Source organism: Camelus bactrianus, chromosome 11 (genome assembly GCF_048773025.1).
Source record: "Camelus bactrianus isolate YW-2024 breed Bactrian camel chromosome 11, ASM4877302v1, whole genome shotgun sequence".
Lineage (NCBI taxonomy): Eukaryota > Metazoa > Chordata > Mammalia > Artiodactyla > Camelidae > Camelus > Camelus bactrianus.
Genome location: NC_133549.1, coordinates 78,206,760 through 78,228,784, shown reverse-complemented (window position 1 = coordinate 78,228,784; position 22,025 = coordinate 78,206,760). Strand labels below are relative to the sequence as shown.

At 58.1% G+C, this 22,025-nt stretch overlaps 1 protein-coding gene and 1 long non-coding RNA gene across 2 annotated transcripts; one reads left to right on the top strand and one right to left on the bottom strand.

The window, feature by feature from the left end:
• The first annotated feature begins 1,414 nt into the window (after positions 1–1,414).
• On the top strand, positions 1,415–19,443 carry LOC141579173 (uncharacterized). The gene is made up of 2 exons (XR_012510343.1): positions 1,415–1,796; positions 17,419–19,443. It is a non-coding gene; the product is annotated as an uncharacterized LOC141579173 (long non-coding RNA).
• On the bottom strand, positions 4,184–17,419 carry LOC141579172 (melanopsin). The gene is made up of 10 exons (XM_074374331.1): positions 15,091–17,419; positions 13,733–13,878; positions 12,523–12,656; positions 11,971–12,174; positions 11,165–11,336; positions 10,556–10,720; positions 9,533–9,640; positions 8,467–8,647; positions 7,121–7,264; positions 4,184–5,189 (listed from the first exon to the last, which is right to left on the bottom strand). Exons 1-10 carry the CDS (start codon positions 15,232–15,234, stop codon positions 5,151–5,153), a joined length of 1,437 nt encoding a protein of 478 aa, XP_074230432.1. The 5' UTR covers positions 15,235–17,419; the 3' UTR covers positions 4,184–5,150.
• Positions 19,444–22,025: the final 2,582 nt, after the last annotated feature.

Here is a 22,025-nt window from a genome sequence, read left to right as displayed (position 1 = left end):
GCCCCTGCTGAGAATGAGCAGGCCCTGCCTTTGCCAGTCCCCCCACCGCAATACGCCACTTCCCTGTTGCAAAGGCTCAGGCCAGGACGCCTGAGAATCTATCGGCCCACTGTGAAAAGCGGGTCATAGCTGCGGTGGAAATAGGCTTCCTCCAGAGGGCTCTGCATCCTCTTAGGGAAGAAGTTCCTGATGCAGAAGGACTTGATCACCCCAGCAGGAAACACCACAGCCCAGCTGGGAGGGCAGGGCTGAGTGTCCGGAGGGCTGCCTGGCCAGCATCCCTGAGCCTGGGTTGCCCGATCCCAGGGTATCAGTGGCCCACCAGAGGACTTATCGAGGCTCCAAGCCCTGGGAAGGGCCCAGCACCCAGTCCAGCTTGTTCCACGGCCTTGGTGATTTGGGGTGTGCCCCTGAAGGGAGCTGAGAGGCCATTATGCCCACCCCCTGATGCCCGGCCTGAGCTTTGGGTTCTATTTTTAAAAGTCCCCCCTAGTCATTGGCTCTAGTACAACCCAATATACCCCCTGCCCGCAGTAAGGACATTCTTCCTGCTGTCTAGCTTAAGGCCTCTGTGCTGCAATTTAAGCCCTGGGCTGGCTGGGGCCAGGTGGCGCATAGACCCTGGATGAGGTAATTGGCTATCCTGGGTGCCACTGAGCCAGGGGGCTAATTTCCACCCATAGGGATGGGGCAGGGAGCAGCAGAAGGAGGTCCTGAGGGTGGTGGGGCTGGGGGAGATCTGGGCTCCGTCCCGGGTGTAGGAGGCTGGTGGACCCAGGAGAGTGAGGGTGGATGGTCCTGCCTGATGCAGGGAGAAGACCTGCAACCGTGGGCTGGGGAGCTATGGAGGGCCTTGGGGCTGGGGTGGGGGTGTGTCCACTGGGGCTCACTGCCCATGTGTCACTGTGTCATCAGATGGAGTATGCGAGGCTCTGGGTGTCTTTTTAGTATCTGGGACCCTGTGTCCAGGGTGGTGGGTCTGGTTCTCGGGGTAGAATGAGGCGGACTTGCAGCAGGAGGATGGAGGACGAGGCGTTTCCCTGCACTGGAGCTAGGCCAGCGCCTGTCTCAGAGGAGTGTGGCCCCTGTGGCTGTTTTGGGGCTCCCACAGCTCCTCTGAGAGGGGCGTTCCTTCTTAAGTTCCCCCCAGTGTCCACATCAGGTTCCCCAGCCAGGACTGTGCCTCGGGGGGGGGGGGTCACTGTCTCCCTGCCCCCTCTGCCAAGCACCCTTCAGGCCTTGCCTGGCTTGCCCACCTCAGTGCCTCCCCACTGCCCTCGCCGCCCCACCCCCAGGCCCAAGGCAAGTCTCCGCTGTCTCCCTGCCTCCCTGCCTCCAGAGGCCCAGATACCCCCGCCTATCCATCACCCTCCAGTGACAGCCCCGGGCCTCAGCCTGCCCCCTCGTGCCCGCACCAGCCCTGCCGGAGCTCAGCCTCAGCCTCACCCCACCAGGCAGGGGTTGTCTTTGCCCTGGAACATTTCACAATCTGCCCTGAGCCTTGGGGCCTTCAGCCCCGCCTCTGCTGGACTTATGGGGAAGTCCTTTTACTTAACAAGTGTTGCCTGAGCACCTACTGTGTCTTAGGTACTGATCTGGGTGCCAGGGACACAGCAGTGGTTAAAACAAAGTCTCTTCTCACAGACAGCTTCCTCTCAAGCAGCTAGCTTCTCTGGACTTCAGTGTCACCAGTTGGACGAGGGAGTTACTCAGACAGTCACCAAAGATCTGTGACATCCCCATCAGACAGTGCTACTCCCTGATCACAGACGCTGCAGGACTCATGGCCCTTTCAGGTGAGCATGGGGAACAAGATGTGAGACAGGCAGGAGGGCAGCTGCAGGTGAGTGGCCAGGGCTCAGGCAGGTGAGGAAGGCCCAGCCCCATGAAGCCAGCCAGTGTGAGGCCCAGGGAGGCGGAGGGAGACGGAGGCTGTTAGCTGAGGTCTGGGAAGGAGTGGGTGTTGGAGACCAGTTACCAGTGCAGCCCAGCTCCCAGCCCCGACAGCAGGGCAGCCAAGGTCAGTGGTCTGTCCAGCTAACTATCCACCCGCCTGCCACCTGCCCTCTAGGAGTGCTGTCTCCCAAAAGCAGCTGTCGACTCCCAGGGAGATACTCCAGGCTTGGGGACACCCTGAGCCCACCCTCCCAGGGTAGGGCTTAGAAAGGAAGGCACTGTACTTTCTGCCCACCTGCCTGCCTGGCCTTTCCTCCTCTGCTCAAAACACCAGCCGCTTGTCCCTGTTTCACATTCTAATAGGCCAGCCAGCTCAGGTGGGCAACAGCTGTGGCCCAAACCAAGGGCCTGTGGCTGGCAGTATCTAGGTGGGTCTAGTCCCAGCCGCTAGACCAGGAAAGCGTGCTCATCTTTCCAAGAACCTCAGGGAGGATGGATGGACAGACGCACACGCCCTTCTCCCAGCATGCCCCGCCCCGGTGGGTACCAGGCTGTGGGCAATGTACAGGTTAGTGATAATGCTCTCGCCTCCCTGCTCTCCTCTCCTTGCTCCCTCCACTCTCTGAAGAGCCTAGACTCTGCCCAGCCCCGCTCTCCACCTGGCTGTACCCACTTCCTTGCCTGGAAGACCGTGGCTGAGCTCCCTCGGCCAGGGGGCTTTGTGACTTGGGTCTTTGCTGCCCTGTGTTCCCTGGCGAGGACCTTGAAGTTGTGCCTTATCTAGTGCGGAGCCCTGGTGGTGGCTAGGACCCAGCTGAGCCTCCCTCTTGTCTGGACAGAGTGTCAGCTCAGGAGCTGGGTAACTGGCCCAGGGTTGTCCAGCCACGAAAACAATCACAATAAGAGAAGCAGCTCTGGACCTGGCCCAGCTCAGCTCCAGGCCCCTCATACCATAATCCCCTCAGATCCTGAGAAGCTGCTACTTGTCCCACAGGAACCAAGGCTCAGAGAGGTTGAGTGACTTCCCTAAGGTCACACAGGTAGTAAACCCAGGCCAGTTTATTCCTATGGGAACTCATGCCAGATAATGGGCTCCCAGCGGCTGGAGCCTGAGCTTATTCCTATGGGAACTCATGCCAGATAATGGGCTCCCAGCGGCTGCAGGCGCCTCCGGATGCCCAAACCTGGCTGTGGTGGGGGGCCCTGCCTGCACCCTCAGCACAGGGTCTGAAAACAGGTCTGAGGCTGGCCCACACCCTCCAGACCCTCTGGGGGCCCAGCAGTTATTCCTGGCTCTCCTGTCTCATTTGTGCTCTGGAAAACTTGACAGCAGCATGGAAAGCTCCAGCTGCCAGTGTCGCACGCCAGGCCCCCGTGCCCTTTGCGCCGGAATGGCAGGGGGCAGGAAGGAGGGGAGGAGAGGCCATTTGCTCAGCTGCTGGGACAAGGGGCCAGAAGGGACAAGGAAGGGAAAATGTGTGTGGTGTGGTCAGCCCATAACCCAGAGACAGTGTGTTCCAAGTGCCCCTGGGGATTCCTGCCAGTGTGGTCTTTGGGCCAAGATACCTTTCTTCAGAAGAGATCTCAGGCCCTGTGTGGTCTGGAGGTAGCTCAAGGCCCACTCTGGTTCCCTGTTGGGGAAACTGAGGCTCAGGGAAGGCAACCGGGCTGGCTGTTCTCGGCCCTCCTGGAAGACTCTGGCCTGAGCTGGGCCCTGAAGACTCATGCGGGCCTGGGTGTGAGTAATTTCGCAGCTGCCAGCACCCCGCCTCACGCCCTGGGCCTAGCGCATACAACCAGCATGGCAAGGAGTCCCCACTTCACAGGGGCATTCGGTAACCTGCCCAAGGCCACAGAACTATCAGGTGGAAGAGGCCAGGGAGGGACCTGTGTTCTTTCCCTCACTTCACCACCTCCTCTGCCCTGTGTCAGGAGCCCAGCTGTCCTCGCTGCCTGGCCCTGGCCCAGGAGGCCAGCAGCTCATGGCCAGCACCCCGACCTCCCCCATCCCGTCCCCTGCCCCTTCCTCAGGCCCCATCCAATCCATCCTTGGCTTTATCCCTTTTCCTGGGGGTAGGGGGCATCTGTCCTGCCAGGCTGAAGAGGACCCAGCAGCAGGGCATGACAGGTGTGGGGAAAGGCACATGGTCGGGGAGCCCCGGGCTAGGCTGTACCTGGAGCTGCAGGCTCTTTCTCTGGACACACGCAACCATCTGATGCCTGAGGCTGCCTCTGGGGAAAGGGAGGGGTAGCCGGAAGAATGCTCTTAAAGAGAAAGGCCAGCCTCCCTCATCTGCCTCCCCTGGGAGAACTGAAGCCAGCCAGAGAGCAGCTGGTGCTCACAGGCTGGGCGTGAGCTGCTTCCCAAGAAGAGCAGCTCCTTGGGGAGCAGGGATGGGGCAAGCCTGGCCTTTGCCCCTCCTCCAGTCTGCTCCCTGCAGTATGAGGTGGGGGTTTGGGGAGTGAAATTCACGAGGTGGAAGACAGAGGGAGAGGAGGAAGAGAGGCTGCTGCGGGTGTCAGAGGCCAAGCCTGGGGTCTCTCTCCCATCGCAGCACCAACAAGAAGAGATCGTGGCTGTCCAAGGAGACCTTCTCTGCTTTTATTTCTCCACACCCTGCCAGAGCCACACAGCCCTGGGATGAACTCAGACCACTGATTTGAAACAAGCCACAGGCGCCGTGTGTGCACGCCTATGCTTAGTGTGCAAGCAAATACATACACACAGGAGCGTGTGCCCCAAACGCACATGGCACAAGAGGGCGGGCGGTGGTGGGAACCGTGCACTGAGCGGAAAGCCAGGGCTGAGTAGCAGTTTCCAGTGCATAAAGGTCTGCACTGGGCTTTGGCTGCGGGAGAAGCAGTGCCGCCCTTCCCGTGCCAGGGAAATGCCCAGCCGGGGCACAGGGGCAGCTCATAAGCAGCTGGCTGTGTCCCCTGGAGCCATCGGCATTGTCATCACTTGGACAATGGCAGCACACAGCATTTGAGGAGAGGCAGACGACTGCAGGCAACGGAAGGGTGTCCACTCTTCAGACTGAGCCTGGGGTGCAGCCTGTTGAGCTGAGAAGTGGGGTGCAGACCGCTTTGCAGAGCAGGGACGTGTGGGATGTGGCCATGAATCCAGCACAGCGTGGGTGACAAGTCCACTTCCAAAGCCCCCAGGCCCACAGGGTAATCCTGGGTCTGTGTGTGTGAGGGGGACCTGAGGGGGCTGGACGTGTCCCAGGAGGAAGGCAGAGCTGATGGGCACGCTACATCCTGGGGTCCAGGCTGGGGAGCAGCCCTTTGGTCTGAAAGCAAACAGCATACATCTGTTTAGCCAAGGAATGTCCCCTGGGAATAGTCTCCCAGTGACCCTCTGTGTCTGGGGTACCGCGTGCTGAAGGGAGGTTGCGTGGAGGGACCAGGTTTTGTCCTGGCCGGGTGATGGGCCTTCTCCAGCAGTGCGGCCTGTGGGATAGCCCCCTGGGATGTCCCCAGGCTCTCAGACTCCTGGGGTCCAGACTGAGCTCTCCTCACCCCCACCATCCAATTCTCCACTTCCCTCCACTCCTTGTCCGCACGCGCAGGCGTCTCCTCTCTCCCTGCTGCCTTAAATGCCTCACTCCTTGCCTGTCCTACTGGCTTCTCCCCTCTTCTCTGCCAGCTCCTTCCACTCAACCTGTCCTTCCCCTGCCACTGCTGAGAGGCCCAGCTACTCTGCCAAGCTGACCAAGCCCACCTCAGTGCCCCGCTAAGCCCTCCATGGGCTCCCTGTCCTCCAGGGTCCTGACAGGAGACTCTCAGGCCAGCACCTGGTTGGGCCTCCCCATGGCTCCTACTACCTCCGGCCCCTCTTTCCATCTACGTCCCTACCGCCAGCTCCCAGGGTCCCTTGACTGCTCCCAGGGTCCCTTGACTGCTCCCGGGGTCACAGAGAGACATTCTGTTCCAGAACATGCCGAGCTCCCCTGTGCCCCGCTGTGTTTGGACAGGCTGTTTCCCAGCCTGGACCAGCCAAACCCCACCCCCCCGGCCCCATCCTGCCTGGCAATCCCTGATTTACCTCCACCTTTCCCGGGAGCCCTTGGGGACTTGCCCCTGCTTTCAGCACCCCGTGTGCTGATACCTCGATGGTGGCGCTTATCACACGTGTTAGGTGATGGCCGATGTGCTGTCCCTCTCTGCCCGGTGCCCCACCCCAGCCCACAGTGCCTCTCATCACTGCCTCGCCCGCCAGCCTGGGGGATGCTGCCGGCCTCTGCCCTGGCCTCTGTGGTCACGCACAGTGCCCGGGCCCAGGGCTGGGGAGGGAGTCCTTTCCGGGCAGTGGTGCTCCCTGGGATGGGAACGCTGATAGAGGCAGGGGCCCCCCCGCAACGGTAGGGAGCAGCCCCCCCAGGGCTCCCCCTCTGGGGGACAGGCAGGGGAGCGGCCTTGGGGAAGGAAGGCAGGAAAGTGCCTCTGGTCTTGGTCTTGCTGGGGAAGCCCGAGAGAGCCCGGGAGCTGGGGGCGCTGTGTGGGTGTGAGTGGAAGGGCAGGGTGGGGAGCTGTCAGCTGAGGGGGAAGGGCAGCCTCTGGGCCTGTGCACACGGCATTTCCAGCGTTCCAGAACCTGGCCTTCCCTAATCACCATCGACATTCCGTTCCATAGGCACTTGGGCTGACAGCTGGCTTTCTTTTAATAGCTGCAAGTATTCTGGGCAACATCCTAATCTCAGGGCATTCATGGCGAGCACATACACGGTTCACAGCTCCGCCCCCTCCAGGTAGGTCCTACTTCCAATGACACAGAGAGGTACCTGCCACTCACACTCGGTCACATGCTCCGCTCAGAGCAGACAATCCCATGCCCTGGGGTGTCACAGTGACAGAGAGCATGTGCCGGGCACATGGTCACTCACACACACTTGCACCCATGCTGGACATTCGTCACAGCACAGTAGAGTCACCACCTGCGATGTACCTGCACAGTCAAGGTCACACAATCACACACAGATGCTCTCAGACACAGTCACACTCGGGTGCATTCAGACTCGGGCCTGCTCAGAACACCTTGGTGTCCCAGAGACCCCCAGGACCCACAGGTGGGCAAGGGAAAGCTGGGAGGTCCAGGGAGGGGGCAATTCCCAGAGGGTGTTGGCCTTGACACTGAGAATAAGTCCCCCGCCTTTCCTGACCTGGGCTACTTGCTCCTTGTTCCCACCCCTTTTACAGATTGGCAGGTGCTGGGTCCAGTTACCTTCCTGAGAGCCTCTGCTTCCTGCCCCTGGGGCCTGGGAGGGCCCTTGGCTTCCACATCCTCCAGGCCCTGACCGCAGGGGGACCATCCACTCACTTGATGGGCAGCCCCCCAAGCAGCAGTGGCCTCCGTGTCCGTCCAGCCCTGGGGGGAGTGGGAGAGTCCCTGTGAGTTGAGGGGGACATTCCACAGTCCTGCTTCTGCCCTCTCCTGGACCAGGCTTTTCTCCATCCTTCCTACGGATATTCACGGGGGTGAGGCCCATGACACTGTTTGCAGGGTTGCTGGTCCCCAAACCCTTGCAAACTGTGAGTGCATGTGCTAGGGGGTGTGCGTGTGTGTGCATGCGTGCGCACAGGCACTTGGGGGCTTGTGTGCTTGCTTAAGTGTACAGGATGGGTATGGTTCACGAGGGTCTAGGCCTCTCTTAATGGCTAAGATTCATGCCTTGATGACATTCACTACAGTGGTTCAGGGATAGGTCCTCTGACCACTCCTCTCTCAGCCCCTCAACCGAGACCCCCAGGGACGCAGGCAGTGGGAAGTGGTCAGCGGAAGCTCTTGGTGAGGTTCACAGTGGACTCTGGAGGCACAATGATGGAGGAGCTGGGTCAGAAGCCCAAGGCACAGGGAACTCTCCTGGGGATATCAGGGGACATCATAGCTCCAGGCCCCAAGGAGGGGCTGGCGGACTGGTAGCTCCCATGGCTGACCACAACTGTGGGGCTAGCGCCCATCCATGGACACTCTATCTAGTCTTGGATGTAGAGATGGCAGTTTTTACTTTTACAGAGGCTCAGAGAGGGTGACTGGCCTGTCCAAGCTCACACGGTAAGGACTTGAACTCAGATTTGAACACAAGTCCCTAGCTCCAGGGCCAATGCTCCTTCCACTCTACCCCGTGAGATCCTCAAGGCTCCCAGGAGGAGGGGGCTTAATGCTATGGACAGAGGGCCCTGAGCTGGCTCTTGCCTGTTTCTCTAGAGGCCCATCTAGGGCGAGAGATGCTAGTCTTTTTGATCTGAGGCTCTAAGGCCCTGGGATAGTGCCAGCATGGAAGAAAAGTGGCCTGGAGTTGGAAGAGCCATGTTCAGTCCTGGCTCTGCTGCTGGATGACCTTGGGCCAAACTGTTGCCTCTGTTGGCTGAACAGGGCCCCAGTTCCCCTGCCTGTCAGGGAGCATGATGTGTGGGAAGGACATGAGGCAGTGGTGAGGGCTTTTCCTGCCAACGTCCCAGGTTTCTGAGGGTCCAAGTCTCAGAAGCAGCCCCACCCAGAGGCCTAAGGCTGGCCTGGTTGAGGAAAGAATGGCGAGGTGCTAGCCAGTGAGGGCCCAGCCTCCTTACCACCTCGCTCTCAGAACCCAGGGATGCCTGACGCCTCCGTCCAGAGATCCAGCTGAGGTCCGAGGCCTGGCTGCTCAGTGTGGAGCGGTGGGTGGAGCGGTAGCTGGTGTACGGGCCAGTGCGCTGACCCGACACGCCCAGCAGCACCCCCAGGCAGGGCAGGTGCTGGGCGATGGCCATTCTGCAAGGACAGCACCTCGGGTTAGAAGGATGGACAGACAGACTGCATAGATAGGGGTGGAGGGACAGACTGACACTGGGCTAATGGGAGTGAACAAAGAGCCAGTGGGGAATTGAGGACATTCAGACACTGGGATTAGGAGGACAGACAGACAAGTGCTGGGGTGAAGGAGACTGACAGGCTCACAGGGTGGGGGATGGACAGACAGACGCTGGGTCCCGGGCATGGAGGGAGAGCTGTAGGGTGGCAGGTTCAGCCTGATGCTCAGTTTCAGCCCTCAAGTGGCTGGCCCAAGCCACATCTCTGTAAATGAGGACCAGGAACGCTCCTGAGCTGGACGGGCCAAGCCTGCAGCTGGCCTCAGGGAGTCACCGACACCACCAGGCGAATGGAAGCCCTGCAGGCCCCCTGGTGGAAGAGGCCAGCTGCGCTGGGATTCTATCAGCAGAGAGCGCTCTGGGCCAGAGCCACCCCCGAGCCTCTTTCAGGGCCCCTGAGGCAGAGCGGGGCTCGCCCTGCTGTGCTCTCTCTGGCCTGTCACTGTCTGGTGGCCTCTTTTTGTAGCGGGCAGCACTGGTGATTAGCCAATCGTAGCTGCCTTTTGGTCTCAGCTCTGAAAATCCCAGTTAGAATTGGATGCTGCCCAGGGAGCTCTGATGTCTCTCGAAGCTGAGCCTCTGGGAAGCTGGGGCAGCAGAGGGTCACACCAGCTCCACACCCCACCCAGTGTCGCTGGCTGCTCTCAGTGGCTGGAGTTCCCCACCCAATGCATATACAAGAGACAGGAAAGATGGCTGGCCTCTGCCCCCATTTATAGGCCCAGGCTCTCCATGCCGTGAGGGTGGGCCCGGGGAGCTGGGGCAGGGTCCTGGAGGAGGGCCACACCTGTACTTGGGGTGCGTGATGGCGTAGATGATGGGGTTGTAGATGGCAGAGGCCTTGGCGATGACAGCTGGCACCGAGTTCATGTAGGGCGTCAGGACATGTGCGTACCTAGGACAGAGCAGCCGTGGGCCCCCTGCCAGCTGGCCCTCCCTGGAGACTCCACAGCCCACCCACTGTCTCAGGAACCTTCTTCCTCTAGGCCAACAAGCCCTCTCAGGGCATAGCCCAGCCTGGCCCAAACCAGCACGACCAAGTCACCCCCAGGGGAAGGTCTGCAAGGCCAGGGAGAATTCCGATCTGAGGTTAGCGGGATCCCAGGGAGCAACTGATGGAGAGGCGCTGAGAAGACGTGCCAGGCTAGGGGGTTTCCACCAGGTCCCACTGTCCCTCGGAGCCTGTGCTGCTGGCAAGAAGCCCTCCCCATCCCCAATGACTCTGGCCCTCTGTGCAGCTCTTCCCAAGCCCCAACCCTGAGGCCCACCTCTCCCCTGGCTCTCTGAGAGTAACTTCACAGGAGAGCCCAAGAAGGGAACAGGCCATCCTTGCACAAGGAGGAGTACGCCCATCACACCCAAACACTGGCAAGGATTCATAGGTCTCACTGTGTCAAAGTGCTTCTGAAGTCTGGTCTACGTCCGTGCTGCTGCAGACTCTAGCCCCACAGGACTAAGGTAGGAGGTGAGTAGCACCCCTGGATATGTGCCCGCAGGCCAGGTGAAGAAGGAACCAGAACCTCAGGGAGAGCTGCATATCCCCAAGGGGTCTGGCGGACCTGGCAGCCCCACAGGCAGGCCCTCAGGCCAAATCCAGCAGGGCCCAGAGCTCCCCCAGCACGTCTCCTAGTGCCTCTGGGAGCTCAGGAGGGGCATCTCACAGCAGGTGGAGAACAGGCTGAGGGGCTGGACCTAGTGTGTGAGAATGGCTGGCTTGGGCTTGGGCTGGGTGGGGGGAGACTGTCCCAGGGTCTCCTCACCCTTCTTCCACCCCTTCAACCCCTGCCCCAGCCCCTTTGTCACCGCTCACCCAGCAAAGCCCAGCAGGGCCACAGTGGAGTAGGGGGCCCAGGAGAGCACAAAGAGAAGGATGACCAGCAGCTCGATCTTGGCCATTTTCCATTCATTTTGCAGCCGCTGCCGTTGCCGGGGGCACTCACCGCCGCCCTCGCAGGCCCTGAATGTCTGGAGAGATCTAGGAAGTGTGCAGAGTCTGGGTCTGACCGCATTCGGGTTGCAGTGACTGCCAGGGTCATGGCTACAGTCAGAGAGCCTTCTTGGACCTAGCCATCCCTTTCAGTGCAGGCAGCCCTGACTCCCAGAAAGTTCTCCATTACATCCAGCCTAAGCTGCCTCCCAGTGATTCTGCCTGTGGTGTCTTCTCTGCCCCCCAGATCCCTTGACCAAGCCTAACGGCCCCCACTTCAGAAGACCCTGTCTCCTGAGACTTCTCTAAGCTGCAGGGCTGTCCTGGTCTGTAGGCACCTCCCTGCCAAGCGCATGTGCTCAGCTGGTCTTTGCCCACCTGGGGCCGGGAGCGCCCTGGGGGCGGGCACAGATGTGAGCCGCGGGCAGCCCGGAAGAAGGGGCATGGCCCCCCCCCCCCGCACCGAGCCCCTCCTTCATGCCTGGCGCTTACCGGCCTGTCTCCCGGATGGCCTTGAAGATGAAGATGTAGCAGTAGACGATGACGAGCAGGGGCAGGAAGAACACGAAGCAGAAGAGCAGCATGGTGTAGGCGCGCACTGACGGCGTGAAGCTCATGTAGTCCCAGGAGCAAGAGGTCAGCAGCCCCTCGGGCACGTAGGCACCTGGGAACCAGGGGCGGGTGCTCGGCCTTCAGGGCAGCGCTGGCTCGGGCTCCTCATCCAGCAGAGGCTTTGGATGTGGGGTCTGAGTCTCAAACACTGGCCCCGGCCCCAGCCCTGCTCAGTGGAGTGAGGAAGCCAAGGCACGTGGAGCAGAGTTTTCCAGGCTGGTTCTAGCAGGAGACAGCTGGCAAAGTCCACTGCTGCCCAGTCTTGCCAGTTAGGGAGAAAGACCTCACTGCAGCCCCAGGCTTTTACTCCCGCAGAATTCAGCGAGCCTCCCGGTCCTGCCCCAGACAGGTAGATGCCTTGTGGCTAACCCTCCTACGTGCTGAGGCCCCACACCCCAACCCCTGCCTGTCTGACTCAATGCAAACTCCCCATCAGACGCACGTGTCCCCACCGGCCAGGAACCACGTGGTCTTCCCCTCGGTATTGGGGGATGGGACTGACCGCTGATAATACAGCCACGCTTCCCCCTGCTGACAGTTGTGCCCCCTGAATATCCATTTGCTTGGAGGCTTGGACAGTCCCTTGGCCCCCCTGCCAGTTGGTTGACCCAAGTCCACCTACTTGCCCCTTGAACGCGCCCCTCCCAGCCTACCTTCCTTCCCCCTGATTCCCTGAGCCCACTTACTCCAGCCAAAGAAGGGTGGCAGACTCCAAGCCAGGGCATAGAGCCAGACGCCCAGCAGGACAAGCGCCGCCCGCCTCTTGGACACCATCCCGACGGTGGCCAGTGGGCGCGTGATCACCAGGTAGCGGTCCAGGGCGATGGCCGTCAGGGTAATCATGGAGGTGATGCCAAAGAGAGCCCCACAGAAGGCATAGAATTCACAGCCTGTGGGCACAGCTCCCTGACCTCAGTCCTTGGCAGGGAGCCCATCAGATACCCCAGGGGAGGGAGGGTCTGGGGATGGCTTTGCTCAGCTCCTGCCCTCACCTCTCAGGGAAAGTAAGCCTGAACTCCTGTCTGCCCTGCCCGCTCGCCACGTCGGCCAGAGGCTGGCGGAAGCCTCAGGAGTGGAAGTGGAGTCTTCCCTCTGCTGACTCATGAGATTGGGCATGGCTGCCCACTCTTTGCCCAGGTAGAGCAAATCACCTTCTCACCTGGGCTCCCCGCCACTGTGGACATCCCCTGCCCCAACCCTCCTCCTCCCTCCAGCCAAAGGGCGCCCTGAGTGTCTACCTGCTTCCCCAAAGAGCCACTGCTTATAGAGGCTGCTGGCGAAGAAGACGGGGGCCTGGGTGAAGGACATGAGGAAGTCGCTGACTGCGAGGTTGATAATGAAGATGTTGGCAGGTGTCCTGAGGCCTCTGCTCCTGTGAGGGGTCAGAAGTTGTCAGGAGGCTCTTCTGCCTCAAATACAAGTGCACACGCACGTGTGCGCACACAAGCAAGAGCTGCTGGACCACAGACCCAACCCACTGCTCAGCAAGTACCAGCCAAACAGCGCTGGAGCCTGGTAGTGTGGGCTGAGAGGGGAGACCCCTCAAGACAGCAACTCTTGCCTCCCTTGTCCCCCTCCTCTCAGTGTCTCTGCAGTCCTCACCCTCGGGGCTGGCAAAGGGGAGAGGAGCTGACAATTGTGCCCTATGGGCCAGGTACTTCCACAAACCTCATCTCCTGTAATCATCCGTCTTCACATCTACCCTGCCCCTCCTCCATTTTCCAGATAAGAACACTGAGGCTCCCACCCGTGAAGTGTCTTGTCCCAGATCACAAGACTCAGTAAGTGGCACAGCCATGATTCACTCATTTGCTGGGCACCGCACTCACACAAACTTACTTAATCATCACATTGACTCCAGGAAGTAAATCACATCTCCATTTTGCAGACAAGAAAAGTGGGCTCATAGAGGATCAGTAACTTGCCCAAAGGCATTTCAGCTAATAGGTGGTGGACCCAGGGGCTCGCTTCTCCACCTGCCTGTCTCAGCCATTCAGCATGCGGATGGGGCAGGTAAGGAAGGAAGCCGGGGTTGGTGACCAGGGCTGGTTGCTGAAGGGCTTGAGGACTCAGGACCCTGGCACCCGGGCTGCTCTTTGAGGCAGAGGGAGGTTGCCCACTGGGGCAGGTGATGGTGGAGGGGAGCTGAGAGCAGGGCAGAATATGCAGAGACGTGTGTCGTTGGGACACTCGCCCTACACAGAGGGCGTGCCTGGGGCCCAGATGGCATGTGCCACTCAAGCTTCCCTGGACTACTTTTTGGCCCCTTCCCTGGGTTTGCAGATAGAGGCCTGAGTCCTGAGCCTGAGGCCACTGGCCCTGGCCTCCCCACCCAGGCTCAACTGTGCCCTGGCAGAACTGGCACTAGCATTCCCGCCCTGCATTCTGCCCTGTCTCTGCATGGCTGGCTGCCCTCAGTGCCCAGGCCCCACCCTGCCGACCAGACACCTGCAGAAGGTATAGATGACCGTCAGATTGCCCAGCATCCCCGTGAGCCCCACCAGCAGGATCACAGTGCCCAGGGTGTAGTGGGCGTGGTCTGGAACATCGACCGTGGGGAAGGGGACCCAGGCAGCAGCCTGAGCCCTGGCGGCCTGTGGAGAGACAGAGAAACAAGGACGTCACGTGACCCTGTCACCTTCAGATAGTCCTAAGAAGGGAGGGTTAGGGTTCCCAGGAGAGCAGGTAAGAAACCGCCCCAGTGGGTGGGCTCAGAGTGGCAAAGACACTTGCCCACACAGTGGCTGAGCTGCAGGGTAAACACAGATCTCCCTAAAGCCAAGCCAAGCTCCTATACTATGGCCCAGAGGCTTCCAGGAATGTGCTCAGATCACCTGCTGGAGGTTGGTGGGATGGACAGACACATGTTTGGCTAGCAGGGACGTGGCTGGAGTGACTCTATTTCTCCTTAGGGAGAAGGCAGAGCCATTTCATGGGTGGGCTCCTCTCTTCTCTATGTGCCCCTTCCCAAGTGCCCGAGACAGTCAGCAGTGGTCTTCCAGTCCCCTTGAACCCAGGGAGGTGGGGTGGGGTGGAGCCCCTCCCCTCAGGAGTCCCACACCCCACCAGACTTCAAAGAAGGAGGTTGTCTTCCCCCGGCTACATAACTGCAGGGCTGACCTCGATGCCTGGCGTGAGACTGAGGGAAAGAATGATCCTCTAAAAAGGAAACTCAGGACTCCCGGGTCACTGCAGGGAGGTCACAATCCTATGAGGCCAGTACAGAGGGCTTTAAAGACCTCTCCCCTCCCAGCTCCTTTCCAGGGAAGCGAGTGGTTTAATTTCTGTCCTGCCCTGGCTCCTACAGCTCCTGGAGCTTCCCATCCTGTCCAGAACCTAGGCCAGCATCCCATAGTCCTGAGGGTACCATCATCCCTCTCCAGTTAACGGTGGGCCCTGGCTAGAATGCTGGAGGCAGCAGAAGGCATGCAACACCTCACTCTGGGCTGGGACAAATCCAGAGGCCCCGGGTATGCCTTCCTCTCTGGAAGGCTTCGGGGGGCATCCTACCGCCCTTAGAAGTGGATGCAGCCAAGGGCAGGCCTGGCCCACTCTAGCCCCTTGTCCCACAAGGTTGGCCCTTCTGTTCCTCGAATGCTCTCCGCAGGGAAGGAAAACTTGCCACAATCTCCTCTACTGGCCTCTCTGTGTAGGACAGGCTCAGCGAGGTCCAGCAACATGCCCAGGGTCCCACAGCACAGCTTGGGTCTTTTCTATTTCCCTGTCAAAGCCCCTGTGTGTCCCCAGGAAGGGCACCAGGACTGGGGAGGGAAGGCTCTGCACGCACACCCTGGCCCCAGGCTTACCGTGGGGCTGATGGGCGGAGGGTGGTCCAGGCTGGAGGCGCTGCTCCGGGAGCTCTCCCACCTGCTGGGGGAGGCTGGGGTGGCCATGCAGCTGGGCTCCTGGGCTGGGCCCGGCGGGACTCTCGGCCCCGAAGGAGGGTTCATCCTGAGGTGGGGGGGTCCTTTCTCAAGCCCACAGAGAAATCAAGGGCACAGAGGGCTCAGGACGTTAGCTGTGTCCAGTCTCCCAGCTTGCCTCCATCCTCAGCACCCCTGCCTGGTCTGCCGGTTGCCTGCTCCTGTGTCCCGCGTGGACCCAGTCCAAAGCTGTTCTTGCGGTTGGTGCTGCTCTGTGTCCAGTGACGCACACAGGAGAGAGTGTCACAGTTATGGCGACTCACAGTCACAGGGTCCGTCCCCACCTTTAAGTAGCAGAGCTGGGAGTGCACATGCCCCGTCACTCGGTGCCCCCGGCTCCCTCAGACACAGGTCCCTGACGATGGCAGCACACATGTGTGAATGTGTGTGTGTGTGTGTCCGTGCGAGTGAGTATGAGAGTGTGTGTCCGTGTGTATTTCAGGGGAGACTGCCGGGCTCTGGCTCCTCGCCTTTGTCCTCCCCTCTGGCCAGGCTCTCCTTCCATGAGCTCCTCAGGAAGACTCTCCTGCCCCCAGGACCCCCAGGGCTGTCTGCGGAGCCCAGCCTCAGCCTTTTCACAGGGCGCCTGCCCCTCATGTCTGCTCACGTGACCCGTCACATCTTCACAACCATCCCACCACCAGGATGGGTTACCCGTGTCAGAAATGGAGCTCAGTGGATGCCCCAGGACAGAGAACAATCAGGGGGAGATCAGATCACGAAGCATTTCTTTGTTGTTTGATAATAAACTTTTTCATTGAAGTATAAAGATAAAAAAAAAAAATCAAAAAAACCTCCGCAAAGCTGGTAGAAACCTGGGAGCTCACCCAGGGCTGCAGGCCTCGACTGAGGGAAGTGTCAGAGGCGGAGGGGACCCCAGTCCACACCTGCCTCTTGGAGGAGGCAGTGGGAGCAGAAGGCAGAGCCTTGGAGCTGGCGAGGATGGAGGCTGTGCACGCCGCCCTTTCCAGGGGGTCTGCTCAGCTTCCAGGAACGTCCCATGTGGGTGCCGTGTCCTGAGGCACTGTGCTGAGATTTGAGGAGCCCTGGAGTGGAGACAGATGCCATCTCCTCCTCCACAGTCCCTGAGTCTTCAACAGCTCCGCGAGAGCCCCAGGTTTGGGCTGGGGTGGGAGCACCCACACTCAGAGCGGGGAGCGCGCTTCCCAACAGGCACCAAAGCAGCTCTCAGCTCAGCCCCGCGTCCTCCCGAGGCCCTTCCGTGGTGGGTCTCTGGCTTAGAGGCTCACTGTGGGTGGGTGGTGTGGGGCTGGGGAAGAGGCTTGGCGCAGGGACAAATGGATCTGGGGGGTCCTCCAAGAGCTCCCAGTGCCCATGCCCTCAGAGGCCGGCCTGGCAGACTTCCTCTCCCAGTGCTGAGAGCAGGCTGGTCTCAGCGCTCAGTGACAGCCGCTGGCCCCTGGTGCTTCTGTGGCCCAAGGGACCCCTGAGCTGATAGCCGCGCTGCCATGCCCGCACGCGACTCCTCCCTCCGTGGTTTCCCCCTTTCTGCTGCCCGACTCTGTCGGCCATTCTTCAAGACGCACCTGAAAGGCAAAGCTTTTGGAAACCCAGACTCTGTCATGGTTAACCCTTCGATGGCTTCCGTTTATCGACAAGGCCCAAATGTGGCAAGAGGGTGAAGGCAAACACTACAATATCACCCAGAGATACGAAGTGGGTTTTGTAGCGGAAACTAAACCACTGAAGGTGAACAGGAAGAGGCACGTGTCCCCCGCTGTGTGTCTGTGTGCACGGGCCAGGCGGCCCCTGTGCCTGGGCATGGACCTGCACCCCCTGCTGCTGCCCCTGTGTTAATGCAGCCACGACGACCTTGTATCAGGGAAGAGCAGCCAGGCTCGGCGCCAGGCAGTCTGGGTGTGGCTGCCAGCAGAGCAGGGAGGTGTCTGAGAGTGCCAGCTGCCAGCACCTGGAGACCTTTCTGGAAGCTGGAGTCAGGCTGTGGGGGAAGGGGAGGTCTGATCGCGGCAGGGAGAGTCAAGCCCAGGTGCAGACCCTCCTGGTGGGGGAGGAGGGGCCAGCTCAGTGTCTGGTGACCTGAGCTTCTGGCCCACTCACGGGGGAGTCCTCACTGCGCTCTGGCCAGGCTGGCCTCCTCTCAGGCCACAGATGACACACCGTTCTGTGGTCACCCAGCCCCTGCTCAGGTACTGCCCTGAAACCTTCCCCTGCCCCTTCTCTGGGTTTCAGCTCAAACTGCCTCATCACGGTGTCGAGGAAGCCATCCTGAGGACCCAATGTTCACAGCCTCCTGTCCATCCCTTGGAGCACTTACCAACCAATGGTATCAATTACAGTGATGATCATCTGATTGGGTCTGTCACCCTCTCTGGACTGCAAGCAGGTCTGTTTGTTTCACTGTGGTGACCTACTGCCCAGCAGAGTGCCTGGCATATTGTTTCAGGAAAGTAAAGATCTCCCTGGTCCTCGATTCTCAAAGTGTGGTCCAAGGGCTGACCGCATCACTCTCACCTGGAGCTTGTTAGAAACACTCAAGACCTATCGAATCAGGTGATCCGTCACACATTCAGAGGGAAAGATGCTGATCTAGACCTTCTAGAGGGCTTAGGGACTGGTCACAAGTGGTGGAAGGCGATCTGAGGAGACACTGAGGCATCCAGAAATCAGCCACAGTAGGACGCACTGCCATACCCGAGGCTGGGAGGACAAGAGGTGGAAGGTGGGATTCCAGGGGCTGGGGCTGTCCAACAGGGAGAGGCAGAGAGAGCTGGAGCCTTGGGGGGGACGTGGTCACCAGCAGAGGCACTGCGATGAGCAGAATTTGAGGTGAGACTGCCCACCACTCTCCCCTCTGGTCTCCTGTCCTTCTCAGGAGCCTCGCAATGGCCAGACCTGCCTGGAAGCCAGAGGGAGTGGGGCTTGAGAGAGCAGAGCAGGGAGGGGTCCTGGAGCCCATGTGCATTATGCCTCCATGCCGCCCCCACCGGCCCCCGTAGCCAGCAGAGTGTGGGTCCCCTCCTCTCCCACTGTCGGCTGGGAGGTCAGCCCTCCCAGTTCACCTGTGGATGTTCTTGCTTTTTTATTTTCTCACCCCACCCCAGGGGCTGCTCGTGGGTGGGCAGTGGTGCCAGCTCTCTGCCTGGCCCGTCTCCAGGGTCCCCCTGGACCACCCTGAGCCACTCTCTGCTCAGCCTGACCTGGGACTTTATGAGCAATCACACTCACCCCCCACCATCCCACTTGCCGCACCAGGGAGCTCTGAAGCAGCTAAGTATGCGCTGCGGTACCTGGAGCCCTCGCCCACAGCTCCGCACTGACTCACGGCCAGCTCTTCCCGCTTTGCTGGTGTGGCTGGAGGTGGGAAAAGCTTTTGAGGCCCCTCCCACGGAGGAGCACCAGGGGCATGGAAAGGGGAAGGGCTGAGAGCTGCCCTGGGCCGGCATAGAAAGCCTAAGTATCTCAAATGACAAATCCTGGAGAGGGTATGGAGAAAAGGGAACCCTCCTGCACTGTTAGTGGGAATGTAGTTTGGTGCAGCCACTGTGGAAAACAGTATGGAGATTCCTCAAAAGACTAGGAATAGACTTACCATATGACCCAGAAATCCCACTCCTGGGCATATATCCAGAAGGAACCCTACTTCAAAATGACACCTGCACCCCAATGTTCATAGCAGCACTATTTACAATAGCCAAGACATGGAAACAGCCTAAATGTCCATCAACAGATGACTGGAAAAGAAGATGTGGTATACTTATACAATGTAATACTATTCAGCCATAAAAACCAACAACATAACACCATTTGCAGCAACATGAATGTTCCTGGAGAATGTCATTTTAAGTGAAGTAAGCCAGGAAGAGAAAGGAAAATACCATATCAGATTGCTCATATGTGGAATCTAAAAAAAAAAAAAAAAAAGAACATAAACACAAAACAGAAATAGACTAATAGACATAGAATACAGACTTGTGGTTTCCAAGTGGGTGGGGTGGGAAGGGATAGACTGAGAGTTCAAAATTTGTAGATACTGACAGGCATATGCAGAATAGATAAACAAGATTATACTGTATAGCACAAGGAAATATATACAAGATCTTGGTAGCTCACAGTGAAAAAAAATGTGACAATGAATATATGTATGTTCATGTATAACTGAAAAATTGTGCTCTATACTGGAATTTGACACAATATTGTAAAATGACCATAACTCAATAAAAAAAAGTTAAAAAATAAATAAATGAAAAATAAAAATAGACTTACCATATGATCCAGCAATACCTCTCCTGGGCATATATCTAGAGGGAACCTTAATTCCAAAAGATACACGCACCCCAATGTTCATAGCAGCACTATTTACAGTAGCCATGACATGGAAACAACCTAAATGTCCATCGACAAATGACTGGATAAAGAAATTGTGGTATATTTATACAGTGGAATACTACTCAGCCATAAAAAGGAATAAAATAATGTCATTTGCAGCAACATAGATGGACCTGAAGATTGTCATTCTAAGTGAAGGAAGCCAGATAAGAGAAAGAAAAATACCATATTTTATCACTTATATGTGGATCTAAAAGAAAGACAAATGAATTTATTTACAAAAGAGAAACAGACTCACAGAAATAGAAAACAAACTTATGGTTACTGGGGGGGAAAGAGTGGGAAGGGATAAATAGGGAGTTCCAGATTTGCAGATACTAACTACTATATATAAAATAGATAAGCAAGTTCATACTGTAGAGCACAGGGAACTATATTCAATACCTTGTAGTAACTTGTGGTGAAAAAGAATATGAAAACGAATCTATGTATGTTCACGTATGACTGAAGCATTGCGCTGTACACCAGAAATTGACACAACGTTGTAAACTGACTATACGTCAATAAAATATATATATACAGAAAAAGAAGAAAGGAAGCCTGGGTGTCTGCACAGCTGGGGGGCCAGGGCGGCAGGGTGGATGTTTGATGTTAGATCAGGCAGGAGTTAGAAGCATCTCAGCAGGGGGCCCTCAGCAGGCACAAAACCACACTTGTTGGGGGACTGGCCTCGACCAGCATCATGGACACTGTCCACAGGCCCCTGTTGGCGACTTTGCTTACGGGTGTTCTGAGCCCCAGAATTCCTGTCCTTTGTAGAGAAGTCCTGAAAGCCATTGGAAGGAAAGCCCGTGGTCCCTGCATTTCTGTAGTTCTGGCCGCAGCACCCAGGGTCTGGGGAGGCAGGTCTTCCTGCCCTCCAGCCTGGCCTGGCCTAGCAAGCTGCACTGTAATGGCATTCCCATGCCACTCCCATCCTGTCTGCTCCTGGGGATCAGTTTCCTCATCCCGGGGCTGGCAAGGGCTATCTGGTTACTCAGAGACTCCTGGGAAACTCCCTGGTGATTTTCCAGGAGAATATTAAATGTCTCAATGAACATGTTCCTATAGGCACCTGGCCAGCAGCTCACCTGGGCCCTCCCTCACCTGGAACCTGCTGGGTTGCAGGCAAACCCTGTCAGGACAGAGCCCTCCCTCCTTCCCATGGCTGAAGGAGGGGCCATAAACGCAGAAACTCAGAAAACCCTTGCTTTCCTGCTGTCTGTGCCATATAGCAGCAGGCATACCTCTGCCCTCTTACCTGCTCTGGGCTTAGAAGTTCCATCCATGCACCCCTTCCTCCCCCGACCAGTGTGCATCTGCCCTCCCAGAGCCAGCGGGGTGGCCCAGTGGCCCTGTTAATGTCTCTGTGGCCAACCTCTCTCTCTGTTGCTCTTTCCTCCCTTACTCCCCTTCTGGGGTGCCCCCCCCCCGGTTTCCCTCCTGCGCAGCGTGTGCTACCAAAGTGCGGGAGGTGGGGTGGGGAGAGCTGGGGGCAGAGTCTACGCAGCACGGGGGACAGTTTCCTGTTCCCACAGGAGCACCGTGGTGGCTCCTGGGCTTGACACCTCTTGGTGTCCACATTCCTGGCCTGGGGTCCTGACCCGGGGCACTCAGAGGTGTCCCCCCTGCCTGGTCCATGTGTGTTGTCTCAGTGAGTCCAGTCCGTGGGTTTCCAACTTCATACCCATCCGAACGCCACCATGCGTTCAGCAAACTACAGCAGTGTGCCACGCCCCTGGCTGGCCTCAGTCATGAGGCTGCCCCAGGCAAGCTTGCTGTGTAATTAGGAGGGAGACAATACAGTCACCCCTCAGAAAGCCCCCCAGCCCCCATTAGCTGGAGGCTTCTGTTGGGGGAGTCAGGACCGGTTAACAGGTGCAAGGGAGGACTTGGAAACAGAAAGTCAAGGAAAACATGAGTAAGGCCGAAAGAACGAACTTTTATTCCCCCTATTTTTCAGTTATATTAGGTAGCATTGTTACAATTTGACGACACATATACAGTATATTGCGTGCAAACACATACATACAGCATACTGCACATTTTTTTCAGTTTACATATATGTACTGATCACTGCTTCTAAGAACAGTTTAGAGCTTTAGCCAAAAGAACGAACTTTTAACTAGAGAACTAATTACGTATCCAGAGGGGCATGTGGGTGTAAAAACACCCATCAAGTGGGTGGTCCGGATTTCACATCCCTTGGGCATATCCAGCAGCCCAGCAAAAGCGAGAACTTGCTACTGGATTTTAAAAAATGAAATTTAGGGTGGAAGAAGATACCCACTTTGATTTATGACAACCCAGAGCGATTTCTGGCTGCCCAGAGAACACAGGTATGAAGATACACGGGGCAGGATGGAAATCTACACGAAACACAGAGGTGTTCTCAGTGAAGAACAATTCTGGCGTATGATGTATGTGTGGGTCTCTTCCCAGGGACCACCCCACAAGCCCTCGTTTATCTG